The sequence below is a fragment of the Trematomus bernacchii genome, unplaced genomic scaffold (genome assembly GCF_902827165.1).
Source record: "Trematomus bernacchii unplaced genomic scaffold, fTreBer1.1, whole genome shotgun sequence".
In the NCBI taxonomy this organism is placed as follows: Eukaryota; Metazoa; Chordata; class Actinopteri; order Perciformes; family Nototheniidae; genus Trematomus; species Trematomus bernacchii.
Window position 1 is genome coordinate 4,822,777 of NW_022988050.1, and position 12,704 is coordinate 4,835,480.

Consider the following 12,704-nt stretch of genomic DNA (forward strand, 5'->3'; position numbering starts at 1 on the left):
AATGTTTAAATCTTGAACCACACACGAGAAATAAGGACCTTTCATTACACACAGTTTTATTTTCATTAAAGGGATCCAAGGCCTTCACAAAAGGGTTGACTCTTGGTAGCTATACAGAACTAACACAACACACAACAACAACAGAAACAACACAGAGGACTTGTGTGAACGAGTGAAAAGACAAATAAATAAGAGTTAAAGTAGACATTTCATATGAGATTTAAACTGAGATGCATCAACAAAACCAATAGTCAGAGGAAAGTGAGCAGAGGTTAAAACTCTGCAATGTACAGTAACGCTTTTTTACAATACTCGATTTATTTCTGCAAGTAGTTGATTGTCTATAGCGGCTTATTTTTGGTCATGCACAGTTAACAATGTCATAGCGATTGTATTGACAGTGTTGCATTAATATCACAGTTTTCATATATTTTTTTTAATCTCCTCTACCTCCAGCGTTGATTGTCAGTCTCTGCAGTGTTTGCATTTGGTGGTTTGAAGGCAGCCTCTTTGTGATTGCTTTGCAATGATGCTTGATTGTCACTGGCTAATGGATATGGGTCATAAGTGATGTACTAAAAAGTCCCTGCCACTTACGTACAAGTCACTGCTAAATATGTAATGGAATTGCTTGTTTCTTTTAGATACATCTGACGTAAAGTCCTAATATATATACTGTTTATATAAAACAAGAGAAAACCTAATTGCTGTACTGTATTTTTGGCAATGTGATCTGTGATGCATATCCAGCCTTGTATCAGTCGATATTTGATCAAATAATGATGCTGTTTCTGTGCTTTTGAGGATGATTTGAGTCCAAGACATGCTACATTCCTCCCTCCAATAACATCTGACAATATTCCACAGTTATCTGTACAAAAATATGCAGTTTCAGTCTTAGTGTAATGTAGCTGGCAGGGTAGGCGGGATGTCTTTTTTTGTAATGTTTACGTTTTAGTAAAAGTGATTGCCATAAGCAAGTCTAAAATCTTCACAGTAGCCTCACATAGCTTATGCTTAGGGAACAAGCTGCTATCACAATGTCATTGAGCTGCTCAAAAAACAACAAACTGTGGTTACACTTCACAATACAGACATCTGCTGGCATTTACTTAGTACCATTGAATCACCTATTAGAAGCATTTCTGCGTGGTAGAGGTAAAATCATAACCCTTTCACTTGCTCCGTATGTAAGAGCAAAAATCCTTCTTCTTTTAGCTATATTTGGAGATATTTAAGTTTATCTTAAAGGTGGGGTTGGTAATTTTGGAGAAACCAGCTCGAGTGCGCTAGAATTTGAAAATACACAGCCGGAAGAAATCTGCTACTTCCTTACAGAGCCCCTCCTCCAACACACACGAACGCGCACATGACCAATGAGGGCACGAGATAAGTTTGTGCACAGATGGAAGGCTGACAGGCAGGTAGGCCATCCAGTTATTTTAGCCGGGCCGGCTAAAATGATTGGTCGTGCTTTTTACAGTACTACGGCTTCCACAGATGACATTTTTTTATGGATTTTTTGTCAAAGCACTTAAGATATTCATTACTATCGGGATGTTAAGAGCATTCCATGGAATATAACAAAAAGTGTATCTCGAGCCGGTTTCTCAAACTTACCTACCCCACCTTTAATGGGCTGAGAGCTGGTAATGTTAGGTCGCCGACTACGGATAAAAGTGGTTTAAACTTAAGTAACAAAATAGTCAATTCTCAGAGCTTTCAACCACAACTCACAGTATTAAGAGGACAGACTAGTTTTCAGTCATATATCCTTTGGGAAAAATACAGTAATGCCTTTTTTTCTTGTTTTTTTAGATCATGAAACTCCAATTTAAGCCAGAATATTCTACACACTAAAATATGTTATTCTCAACTATCAGGTAATAAAAAGCACTGTTGCACCTCCACAGACAGTGTAACCTCAACCCTTTTATAAACCTCATCCTAATCCTGGCTCTATTATAATCCAAACACACCTCAAACTGATCCTATTTCTAATCCCGATCACAGCGCTACCATCAATTTACTATCCAAACAACCTGATAATACTAAGCAGATACCAGAATGACCAGAATACTGTCAAGTGCAACCAAAGCGGCTCTTGACTGAATTTGTAAACATATAATGCATTTCGGGCTCTGCAACTCATCATATATCTCAGTCCTGTGCGTCCTTATAACCCGTGTGTCCCCCATATTGTTTTCTTGACACTTTTTTTTGTTACATGCCCGTTTTTTCGATCGTTCTTCTTTCGTTTGCCGGCTGGCAGCGATTGTCTGTAGTTCACTGTAACCTGGCCCAGTACTGACCCAGGTTGTGACTCATGGTCTGCTGGTCGGCTCCTGGGACCTGGACCGGCACTGAAACGCCGGGCGATATGAGCCCTGGATGGAGAACAGAAGGAGATGTATATATTGTGAATTTCAGTAGGTGAGATATCAGAATCAGAATACCCTTATTAGTCCCACAGAGGGGAAATGTACATTGTTACAGCAAAAAAAAAGGGCCAAAGACAGCTTAATGTTACCTAAGAAGCATGCATAAAAAAGTATTACACATTTAAAAAAAAGGTTACACAATTTACAAAATACACATCCTGTAATAGTTCTGAGGATTTAGCAGCCAGGTATATATTGAAGTTATTAACGGCGTATATATATATATTGCACATATTACACATAGTTGGTTGGTATTAAACAACAAGGGGTGTTGTAGATATTATAGTGATATAGATATATCTCTTTGCACCTGTTAAATGAACCCATATCTTCCCCAGAAACACTCACCGGTGTTGGAGTTGGCTGAGGACGGAGTCTGCAGATGAGGGGAGGAATACGCCGAGGAGTCAAAGCTGCGCGGGGTAGAGGGGGACGGAGGCAACATGCAGGAGTAAGAGGAGGCCGACTGGGGAGGAATAGACTGAGAGAGGGGGGGGAGAAGGAAGGGAAAGATGTAGGTTAGATTTATAATAAAACAGCAAACTATATAATCTGAGAGAACCAATTTCTAAATGTGTATAAAGGCAGTTTAAAGCATTGACTGCATTGTCTATGGTTGACCACATGGTGGCGCTAGAGTGGTGTTGCATGGTAGGAGAATAGCAGCGGCTCATATTCTTTTTTTCTTTTAACTACAAAGATTTTAAAATGATTGAACTCGTATGTTCTGCTCTTTGTTTCTACATCAATACGGTGTAATTGTAAACTGTTTTATGTAATTGTGTATAGACCCTTAGAATTATAATAATAGGTATTCATCAAAAATTCAGAATTACTGAACAAGAGACTCGCTAATTAGCCCGATCACTGGAAAATATGATTTAATGCACACATTTTAAGTCATATTTTCCATCAAATGTATCAGTTTTTTTATTATTTAATTAGTTTGACATCTGTGCATGACATTTAAAAAAAATGAAGTAGATGGTCGAACATGTGTTTTAAAATGTATAATTAATGAGAAAGAAATATGTCTATAATGCCATGCTTGTGGGATGATAAATACTGTGATGTTTGTCCCTGCTGGAAAAATATGTCCTAAGCTTTTTTTTTATTTCTGGTTTTCGAAATGTATTTTGCAATTGATGATCCCAAAACCCCAATATCTTTAGACCCCTCTGAGTTGTGGTCTATATCAAACACTGAAGCTTTAAAAATAGCTTAAGGCTTTGAGATATCTATTTGATCAAATGAAATGGATAAAGAGAGTTTTACAAACGCAATTTACCAACAAGAAGTCTCCTTATTTTCAATCTTAGAGAGCACTGGGAGAGGCTAAAAATGCTATATTAATGTTACACCTACGGGAGCGCAGAATATTTGAGAGATTGTGTTTAATTGTATAGCCACTTTTAAATCAATATTATATTGAAAATCACTGTATACTTCACATATTTCAAGGTTTGCACGTTTAGGTAATGTTGTACTATTATCAAAATAATAACAAGATATATTTTTTTAAATAAGTAAAAATGATGGTATCATTTACATTTGAAGTGGTCGTTGTAATATAAGTAATATTCATGAGTTACATTTTAATTCTATTATTGTATGTATAATAAAAGGAGTTAATAATGGGGATCTGCTCTGTGACGATGCCCTGCTTTCGTAAAGTTTGTAAGGCGCTGATGATGAATGATGAATGATGAAATGTCCAACCTGGACTCCAGATGAGAAAACTGACAGAGAGCTGTAGCTGGGCAGGGACGACTCAGCCTGACTCAACATGGACCCTGGAGAGAGACACACACAGCGAGATGGTGAGCACACACACACTCACACACACACATTCACGAGCATGTGACGGGAACATCTTGCAGTGGAAATATAGATGCGCTCTAATGGAGAAACTCTAATGGTTTGCCTGCCTGCAAATGTCACTGATGTTTGTTATTAAGTCACACAGAGCAAATGTGAAGTCTTGTTTTGAATGTAACTGATAACTGTAATTATGACAGAAATAGAGGGTGGTCTTGCAGGTGTTTACCTGAGCTGCTGCCGTGCTGCTGATGATGATAGACAGACGTGTTGAAGGAAGTGGTCAGAGGGGCTTGGCTCTGTGAACAGGAAGTCACACCCCCTGACCTCCTTTGATTGCGGAGCTTCTCCTCCCTCCTCCACTTGGCTCTTCGGTTTGAGAACCACACCTGTCAATCAAAGAGGTTTCTTAATTGTGATCATCTACATGTATTAACAGGTTGTAATTCCAAGGAATAAAAATCCACTCTCACCTGTATCCTAGCCTCGGGTAAATCAATCTTGTTTGCCAATCTCTCCCTCGCAAAGACATCTGGGTAATGTGTCCTTTCAAACTCTGTGGAAGATATGAACTAATGTCAAGCACACAGTGTGAGTCCTAATGTAGGATGACAGGATAACTGTGGAGCATCTCGCCGTTCAGTGTTAACATATTTTTTTTATTAATATGTTGATTTTAAAAGAAAGCACCAGCCTTCAAAGATTTACATTTTTTAATCAGCTATTATTTACTAGATTTCCGCCACATAACACATAAAGAAATGACTGCTTAAGATCAGTGTCGCTAATTATCTTGTCGCGGAATACACAAATCCAGGAAGCTAAGACGTATCCTTACAACCATATTTGAAATATTTATCTGTTGCACTTTGTATAAATTATTTATCCTTATGCAACACGCAGAAAGTTCAAATGAAGGATCCAAGTTGAGAAGCTGCCTAAGCACTTTATTTCAAAGTAGGTTGACTAAAATTAGGCTCAAGATGTTGTTTCTCATCAGCAGAAGCATTTTGTGTTATTATCTTGTATTCTGAGTAACCAATAAAACAGACAAAGGGGCTTTAGGAGAGTCAATTCCTGACTCTGCTGTTGTTTAAACAACAATAGTTTGTATCAGAGGATCATTTCTCAATGTGGCAGTTAATTTAAAGTTGACAAACTGCTGACATTTTTGCTGTTGACAAGTCGAGACGAGAATATGCCTCACCCTCCAACTGACAGTCTGAGTCACCCTAATCAACTGTGAAGCTTCAGGTCTGCTAATGGAGACGTCTTTAGAGATCTTACTGTCTGCACTTGTGATGCTTAACATTAGCTAAGCATGTAGAATAAATGCCAACGGAAAAAACAAATGAGATTGGTTAAATCTGAAAAAGGCACTTTTAAAAAAACGTTTATTGCTAAAACTATAATTTACACAAATGTTGTAATTAAAGGGTTTATACAGCTTAAGGCAAGTTAGATTTAAGACTTATTCAAAGCCACTTAAGGAGTACATTTCAGACCTACTTTTCAATACAAAAATAAAAATAAATGACTTGGGGTCAGGTAAGAATTCAACCAATTATTTAGGGATTTTTAAAATGTCAGAAATAATATTCATAAAATCCGACTTCCTTGTCTTAGCATTTTTAAAAGTCTTAAAATACTTATTTATGACCAATTAAGGGCCTTATTTTCAGATAAATGAAGACAAAGCCTTTTAAGACTTAAGAAAGATCCGCGTTAACCCTGAAATAATCCAGACTAAAGCTCACACCAGTAACACATGGTTAATAAATCCATATCGCACATAGATTACAACAATTGCTCCATAAATTAAATCCCTCTCACAAATTGTTCTAATTGGCTCGGTTATAATTGGCGTCTGTGTCAACACATGATTGTTATTGTGCCTTGGCCGTGCGCTGAGGTCAGAGTACCTCATTAATGTCATTTGCACAGAGTGACCACAGAGATACACTTCCGCTCGGCTGCACAGTGGACATTGCGTCCTGATTTAGCTCAAGGGCCCGCTGCAGCCATATCCAGTCAAGGGTGGCTTTCTGATCCCTCTCAGCGAATATCTGGCTACGAGGGCCGGATCTCGCTGCATAATACAACCACAGTAATGATGCATTATAAAAAGAACTCCGCTATACACACTGCCGTAGGCTTTTTTGGAGCTTTGTGGAAGATTATGGATCATTTGCTTCTGGATGTGATCATGGGTGGCATTGTTTGCTGCCAAAGGGACTGATAAAAATCGTGTCCAACCAAAATATGAACTTGGAATTTCTCCCTGTCAGTTAGCAAAAAAGCTGTAAACAAGGTGTACAAACTATAATCATATAACAAAGGTGTTGGCAGGGGGTAAAAGCAGCAGGACAAGCTGCGTCATGACAACACTCATGACCACGGAGGTCAGCGATTGGCTGGAAAGCAGCAAGTGAGCTGTGCGTGCTTGCATGGCCTGACCTTTCTCCAGAGCCTCGATCTGCTCCTGAGTGAAGCTGGTCCTGTTCCTCTGCAGCTTCCTCTTGAGCTGCAGCCTCAGCTGAGACTCCTCGCCCTCGTCCCTCTCCACGGGGACTCCTCCCACTCGGCCCGTGCCCCCTCCTACCCCCGCCTCCCGCCCCAGGCTGCCCTCTGTGTCCAGCAGACAGCCCTCAGACACTGCCAGAGAGGAAAGTGACAAAAAGGGATGTGGGAGTGTCAAGAAAATTCCTACCTTTTTTTTTTAGAATAACAGAGTGTTTTGAAGCATGCGTTGAACAGGAAGTGGGTGAAACAGCCACAAGTGACCACTGCTTTAAATTTGGTTTAAATTGTACGACAATGAACTGATGATCTGTGAGCAGTGACATATGTTTAAGATCTCCTCTCACCTGTGCTGTGTTGCGTCTGAACGCCGGTGGGCTCATGGTACCAGTTGTTAGGCCCACTCCAGTTTGAGCCGCTCTGCAGGTTCAGCATAGTTAACTTCTCATACATACTACGAGTGTCCAAACCACCATGAAGAGAAAATAACGGAGTCCTGTCCTGTGCGTGTCCGCCCCTGTTTACTGTCACCTTTGGCTCCTCTCTCCCTCCTTCGGTACTTCAATTCTTCCGCCTGAAGAAGGAGGGGGGAGTTACGAAGAGAAGAAGAAGAAGAAGAAGAAGAAGGAGGGGTTCATATCGCATGAGTTCACACATGGTCGGCATTGTGGCGAATTAGCCTCATGATGACAGACAGAAATGGAGTTGGTTACATGCACGCTGTCGTTACGTGTGTGTGTTATACATTGGTATGCTAGTATACCATGGGGAGCAAAGGTACATTAGAACCCACTCTAAAAAGCCCTGACATTTATTATGCTACTTGCTTTTAGCTCTATCTTTGCTGGTAAGCACGAGCTTTCATGCACACGCGTATGCATGAAAAGACACTGCATTTGCATGTAGCCACAAACTGGCATATACACAGACAGCGGCTCTATGAACAAGATCTCCTCCGAAACACTCGAACCAAGCCCATGTTTAACTTTCAGTATAAGACATTAAGGTTCAAGTACGTCCATTGGCATCTTTACCTTCTCAAATAAATATATCTCTGAGTCCGCGATGAATAAAAGCCTCTCTCTGCTTATCATCTCATCTAATTTTCCCTTTTTTGTTCGGAAAATCCATTTTAGAGAGGAATGCAAAGGCTTGTCAATACTGGGTAAATCTCAGAAACTACTGCAGCAGTACAATGTCAAAGGTCAAACTTCTTTCAATTGGGTGAAGCAGCCCCGAATCGACTATTTAATCATCCGTTTGTCAATTAAAACCGAGAAATTCTACTTGAACGGCAAAGTAACTTGTCGTCCATTCCTAAGTCCACATTCAATTGAGATCGGCGCCGAACGACACCACATGAAAACAGCGGAAAGACTCTACATTTTTGCAAACTTACCAAGTGTCCAGGTGAAATGACGCGCCGGGTCCTGAGTGTTACTTTCCTCCTCTGTGGACCTGTATTCCCCTGTACCCCCTACGTCCCTTGTTCTCCAGATTTGTTGACAATAACTCTATGTGTGTGTGTGTGTAAAGGAGAGAGTAGGATAGAGATGGAGAGAGTTAGACAGGGTGAGAGAGAGTGAAAGAGCGAGAGGGGGGGGGGGCTCTGGAGAGAAATGCGTCTGCGGGCACTCTTGTCCTCCAAGCGATGGAGAGAGAGAGAAAGGGAGAGAGAAAGAGGGAGAGAGAGAGGGAGCCACCGAGGGGTGACAAAGTGAGTCAACATCAGTGTCAAGTTTGAACTTAATGCCAGCGAGAGGAGGAGGGGAGGCCGAGAGAGTGGAGCATAAAGCACAGATAATGGAGAGATAGTGGGTGATAAATAGATGATGGAATTCAATTTTAACCATAAATTGTACATAAATAGAGTATAATAGGCAGTCAAGTGCACAGGTTTTCACACAAACACATGTGCAACCAGACCAGTAACATAATAACAATAAGCTCAATGTTCACACTTGAGGACTAATTGTATTGTGTCCACATGCATCTACTACTGTATTTTATTGCAGTGTATTGATTGTAAAATACTGGAGTTGGCAACGGCACACGGAAGCAGATATGTATATATTTAAGGCAAAAATAAACCCAACAGGTATCAATATAATCATTAGGAGACGATATAAGACTTACAAACACACAGTTTTATTTTCATATCTGTTTAGGCTGCTAACGTAACAAAAAGTTTCATATATTTAGAGAGATGTTTTCAAAATAAATTTTGATGGGCTTCTGTTATGTCAAACACAAATTAAGAAGTGTTTGCATTGTAAGTCATTTGTCTTAAAAAAATATAGGTTCTCTATGAATTAGATATATATGGCCAGACATTATATAATTACATAATGCTTTATATTATTTATGTTCCAGTCTATTTGAGACATTTATCTTAAGGAAAAGATCATGTTACAAACTCAACTATAAAGTATTGAACATGTTACACAATCTTCACCAAATTGCCCTTATTGGCGATCAGTAGAAAGCCTAAAGAAACTTTATTTAATATAATGATTTTTTAAAACGCAGTTTAAGATTTGAAAGGTTGCTAATGTTTGATCATCTTTGTATGAAAAATTGTTAAAGCGATGAATTGATTATTGATAGAATTGCATGTTATGTCCTGTGGATCAACTAGTCGATCAAGACTAATTTGATAGTGTCTGAGCTTATCTTCTTAATCATTTATTTGATATAATGCTCATATGGACTGAGTTACTTAATCCTATAGCGAAAGTAGTTTAGGCCTACAGTGCTGCAGAGATGCTACAGATCAAGTTCCCACAGTATAGTTTATAACAAAGGGGCTAAAAGATGTGAGCACCTGGGTATTGTTCCCTGACTACAGAGGCATTGTCCTGCTGCTACAGGCCAGTGAGCTCAAAGCTACGGGACAATAAACAAAGGCATTGTCTGGCCCCAGAGCGGGTTAAAGGAGCACCTCACAGAAACCCTCGGCGATAGACACACAAGGTCTGATGTGAGGCGTGAGTAATGACGCAGGTATGACGGTATGTATGGCCGAGTCAAAGAGCGAGAGCCGAGCAGAACTGGGGTTTAAATGTATCTCTTTGCAGCAGAGGGGGAGAGGAGGAAGATGGAAGCAGGGAGAGAGAGAGAGAGAGTGAAGAGGAAGTATGTGACTTTGGGGTGGGTGTTGGGGCTTGGGGATGGGGAGGGTGCCAGCTTGTTTTATTTCCGGTTGACAAGACTTTGCGCTCCCTTTCTCTCTGTCGCTCCCTCTCTCTTTCATACTCTGCTATTCTTTCTCCGCTGCCCCCATTGCTCTGTCTCCCCCCCCCCCCCCTCCTTCTTTCTCTGTTACTTTCCTCCAAGACGTGCCTCGGAGAGAGCAGAGGACTTGACAAGTTCAAAGGTAAAAAGGAGTCAAAAATAAGCATTAAGATTCCTTAGTTAGGTAAAAGCCCTCACAACACATAATGATACTTCGAGTGAAGGTCCAAAATGTTACTTATAAGTAGGAATGTGTAAACAGAAAAATGCACTTTAAGTAACAAATGTGGTTCTCATTTAGCTCAATGACTACATATCAATACATATAATTATTTCTGATACATAAACATTAAAAGCAGCGTTTAGATATTCATAGCTGGTTGAGGTGGAGCTTAAAGAAGCTATTCTTGGTAGCTTCATGTAATACAATGTATTGTACAATGTATGTATGTGTTTAATATGCGTTTTAACTATATCTGTGAAATGAATGTAAGGGAGTAATAAAAAGAATAATAGTAATAGTAAGTGTAGTAGAGGTATAAAGAAGCAAAACAAATTGAAATACTCATGTACAAATACCCCAAAATGTCCGCAAATGTACTAACAAACATTGAAATTGAAAGAAAGTCAGTGGCAGTTGAGAAATAAAACTGCTTAGTTAATTAAAAATCTAAACTTATAAACCTTAAAACGTGCTATAAACCCCCCACAAAACCTCATCTTCCAACCCCACTGTTTTAAAGCCTTTGTTGTTCCTCTATTCAGAAATCATTGTTGCATCTGATTGTGTTCCAGTTGTTGGAATGTGGCGTAACCTATGTGATCCCTATGTGCTGAGTGCAATATCGTGTGTGTGTGTGTGTGTGTGTGTGTGTGTGTGTGTGTGTGTGTGTGTGTGTGTGTGTGTGTGTGTGTGTGTGTGTGTGTGTGTGTGTGTGTGTGTGTGTGTGTGTGTGTGTGTGTGTGTCAGTGTGTGTTTGTGTGTGTGTGAGGCGGCGCGTGCTTCACTGCAAAGATTCATGTAGCTCCAGGACATGCTTTTTTTTTAGTGCATCTTGTTAGTTCATTCCTGTCACCTCTCTCTCTCCCTCTCCCTCGCCATCCCTCGCTTTTTCAGCGCTGAAGGGGGGATGGGGAAGGGGTGGTGGACGGGCCTGGAAGGGGAGGAAAGGGGGGGGGGGGGGGGGGCGGCGGCGGTGGAGGCAGTCACCATGGTTACAATGCCACGACAAATATTCATCAAGTCGTTAAAATAAAAACAAACTGGAGTGCATTATAATTGCTCTTACTGACTGGATCCTGTAATGCGTTCATATATTATGAGTGAGGGGAGCGGAGTGGAAGGGGCTCGCACACAAAAAAAGACTGCTAACAATATTTAAAAAAAGTTAAAATCATCTGACCTGCGGGCAAACACATATATGACACACTCCCACACATTTCAGCTGTGTGTGTATAACTATATGTTTCAATTACCTGTTTATGGAATTCCCTATGAGTACTTTCGTGTGTCTCTTTCTCTTTGTCCCTCCATCTCTCGCTCTTCCTCTACTGTTGTGTAGCCTGAGGCGATACTGTGATGTGTCCTCCCTCTGTCCCTCCCTCCCTCTCCCTCTCTCTCTGTCCCTGTCACCTTCAATTGCTCTGTGAAACTAGACACACTGCCTGGGGCAGGGAGGCAGGGAGGGAGGGAAGAGAGGAAAAGAGAGAAGGAAAAAGGGAGACAGACAGACAGCGTTAGACGGACAGAAGGAATAAACATTTGGTGTCATGTAATACAAAAAGAGTAACGGCAGCCCTGATGTGTGGCACACTCTCAAAATCAATCATCTTAGTCAATTTGACAGCCAAAAACATAAAACTCGCTTAGCTGTTGAAAAAAAATACAATCAGATACATATGCACATCAACCCAATTTAGGGCAGTGTTTGACCTTTGACCTGGGTCATTTTGGGCCTAATCCTACATGCTCCAGGATGCCTCTTGTGTGTGCTATAACCCAGTTGCTTTTCCTTGGAAAATAAACATGTCAAACTGGTTTGTGTTGTTCCTGGAGCACGGAACATGAAGTAGCCTACTCCTTGTGTCTACAAACACAAAAGGCTAATTGCAACCACAGAACAGCTTAATCTTGTTTACCTGGTATTAAGGTGAAGCTTATGTTTAAGACCTAGTAGTTTACATTGGTGGTTGTGATTTGTGATTTGAAATATGAAAGGTTATTTTTCTTTAACCCTCATGTAAATACCAATAACACAGGTTATATCTTTAAATGGCTGATACAATTTCTGTATTTATTTTGGGAAAAAAGAGCTATAAAAAAAGCTATACATTATATTATTATAATATATCCACTGAACGACTAATAAACATGATAAGCGTGCCAATGTAAAAAACGAAACATTTTACACATGATGTACAACACATCTTACTCAATATACAGTTAGTTAGTTGAACATATATATTCAACTAAAATAAAACATCGCGCTAAACAACAAGTTAAGGCACCAAAACAACATTTAAACCGTTAGGCTATTTGCAAGTAAAATCAAAAACAAGTGGACTTACCTCTGTCTGGAATTGAGGCCTGCATGATTAACTGACGAAATGTTAACATGCAAATTCGCTCGGTGGGAAAAGAGAAAAGGATCATATTATTCACACAAAAACGGAAAAAGGACATTTCTTGTT

At 40.0% G+C, this 12,704-nt stretch overlaps 1 protein-coding gene across 3 annotated transcripts; it reads right to left on the minus strand.

Annotated features, from left to right (window-relative positions):
* Window positions 1-1,561: 1,561 nt before the first annotated feature.
* On the minus strand, window positions 1,562-12,687 carry pax10 (paired box 10). 3 transcript variants are annotated; one of them, XM_034118896.1, is made up of 9 exons: window positions 12,582-12,687; window positions 11,490-11,678; window positions 7,127-7,353; window positions 6,717-6,914; window positions 4,733-4,815; window positions 4,489-4,648; window positions 4,161-4,234; window positions 2,790-2,922; window positions 1,562-2,387 (listed from the first exon to the last, which is right to left on the minus strand). In XM_034118896.1, the coding sequence occupies exons 3-9, from the start codon at window positions 7,230-7,232 to the stop codon at window positions 2,287-2,289; spliced, it is 855 nt and encodes a 284-aa protein (XP_033974787.1). In that variant the 5' UTR covers window positions 7,233-7,353; window positions 11,490-11,678; window positions 12,582-12,687; the 3' UTR covers window positions 1,562-2,286. The 3 variants fall into 3 exon arrangements, with proteins under 3 accessions (XP_033974787.1, XP_033974788.1, XP_033974786.1); XM_034118897.1 differs by lacking the exon at window positions 11,490-11,678; XM_034118895.1 differs by lacking the exons at window positions 11,490-11,678; window positions 12,582-12,687 and adding an exon at window positions 8,179-10,930.
* Between the last annotated feature and the right edge of the window lie 17 nt (window positions 12,688-12,704).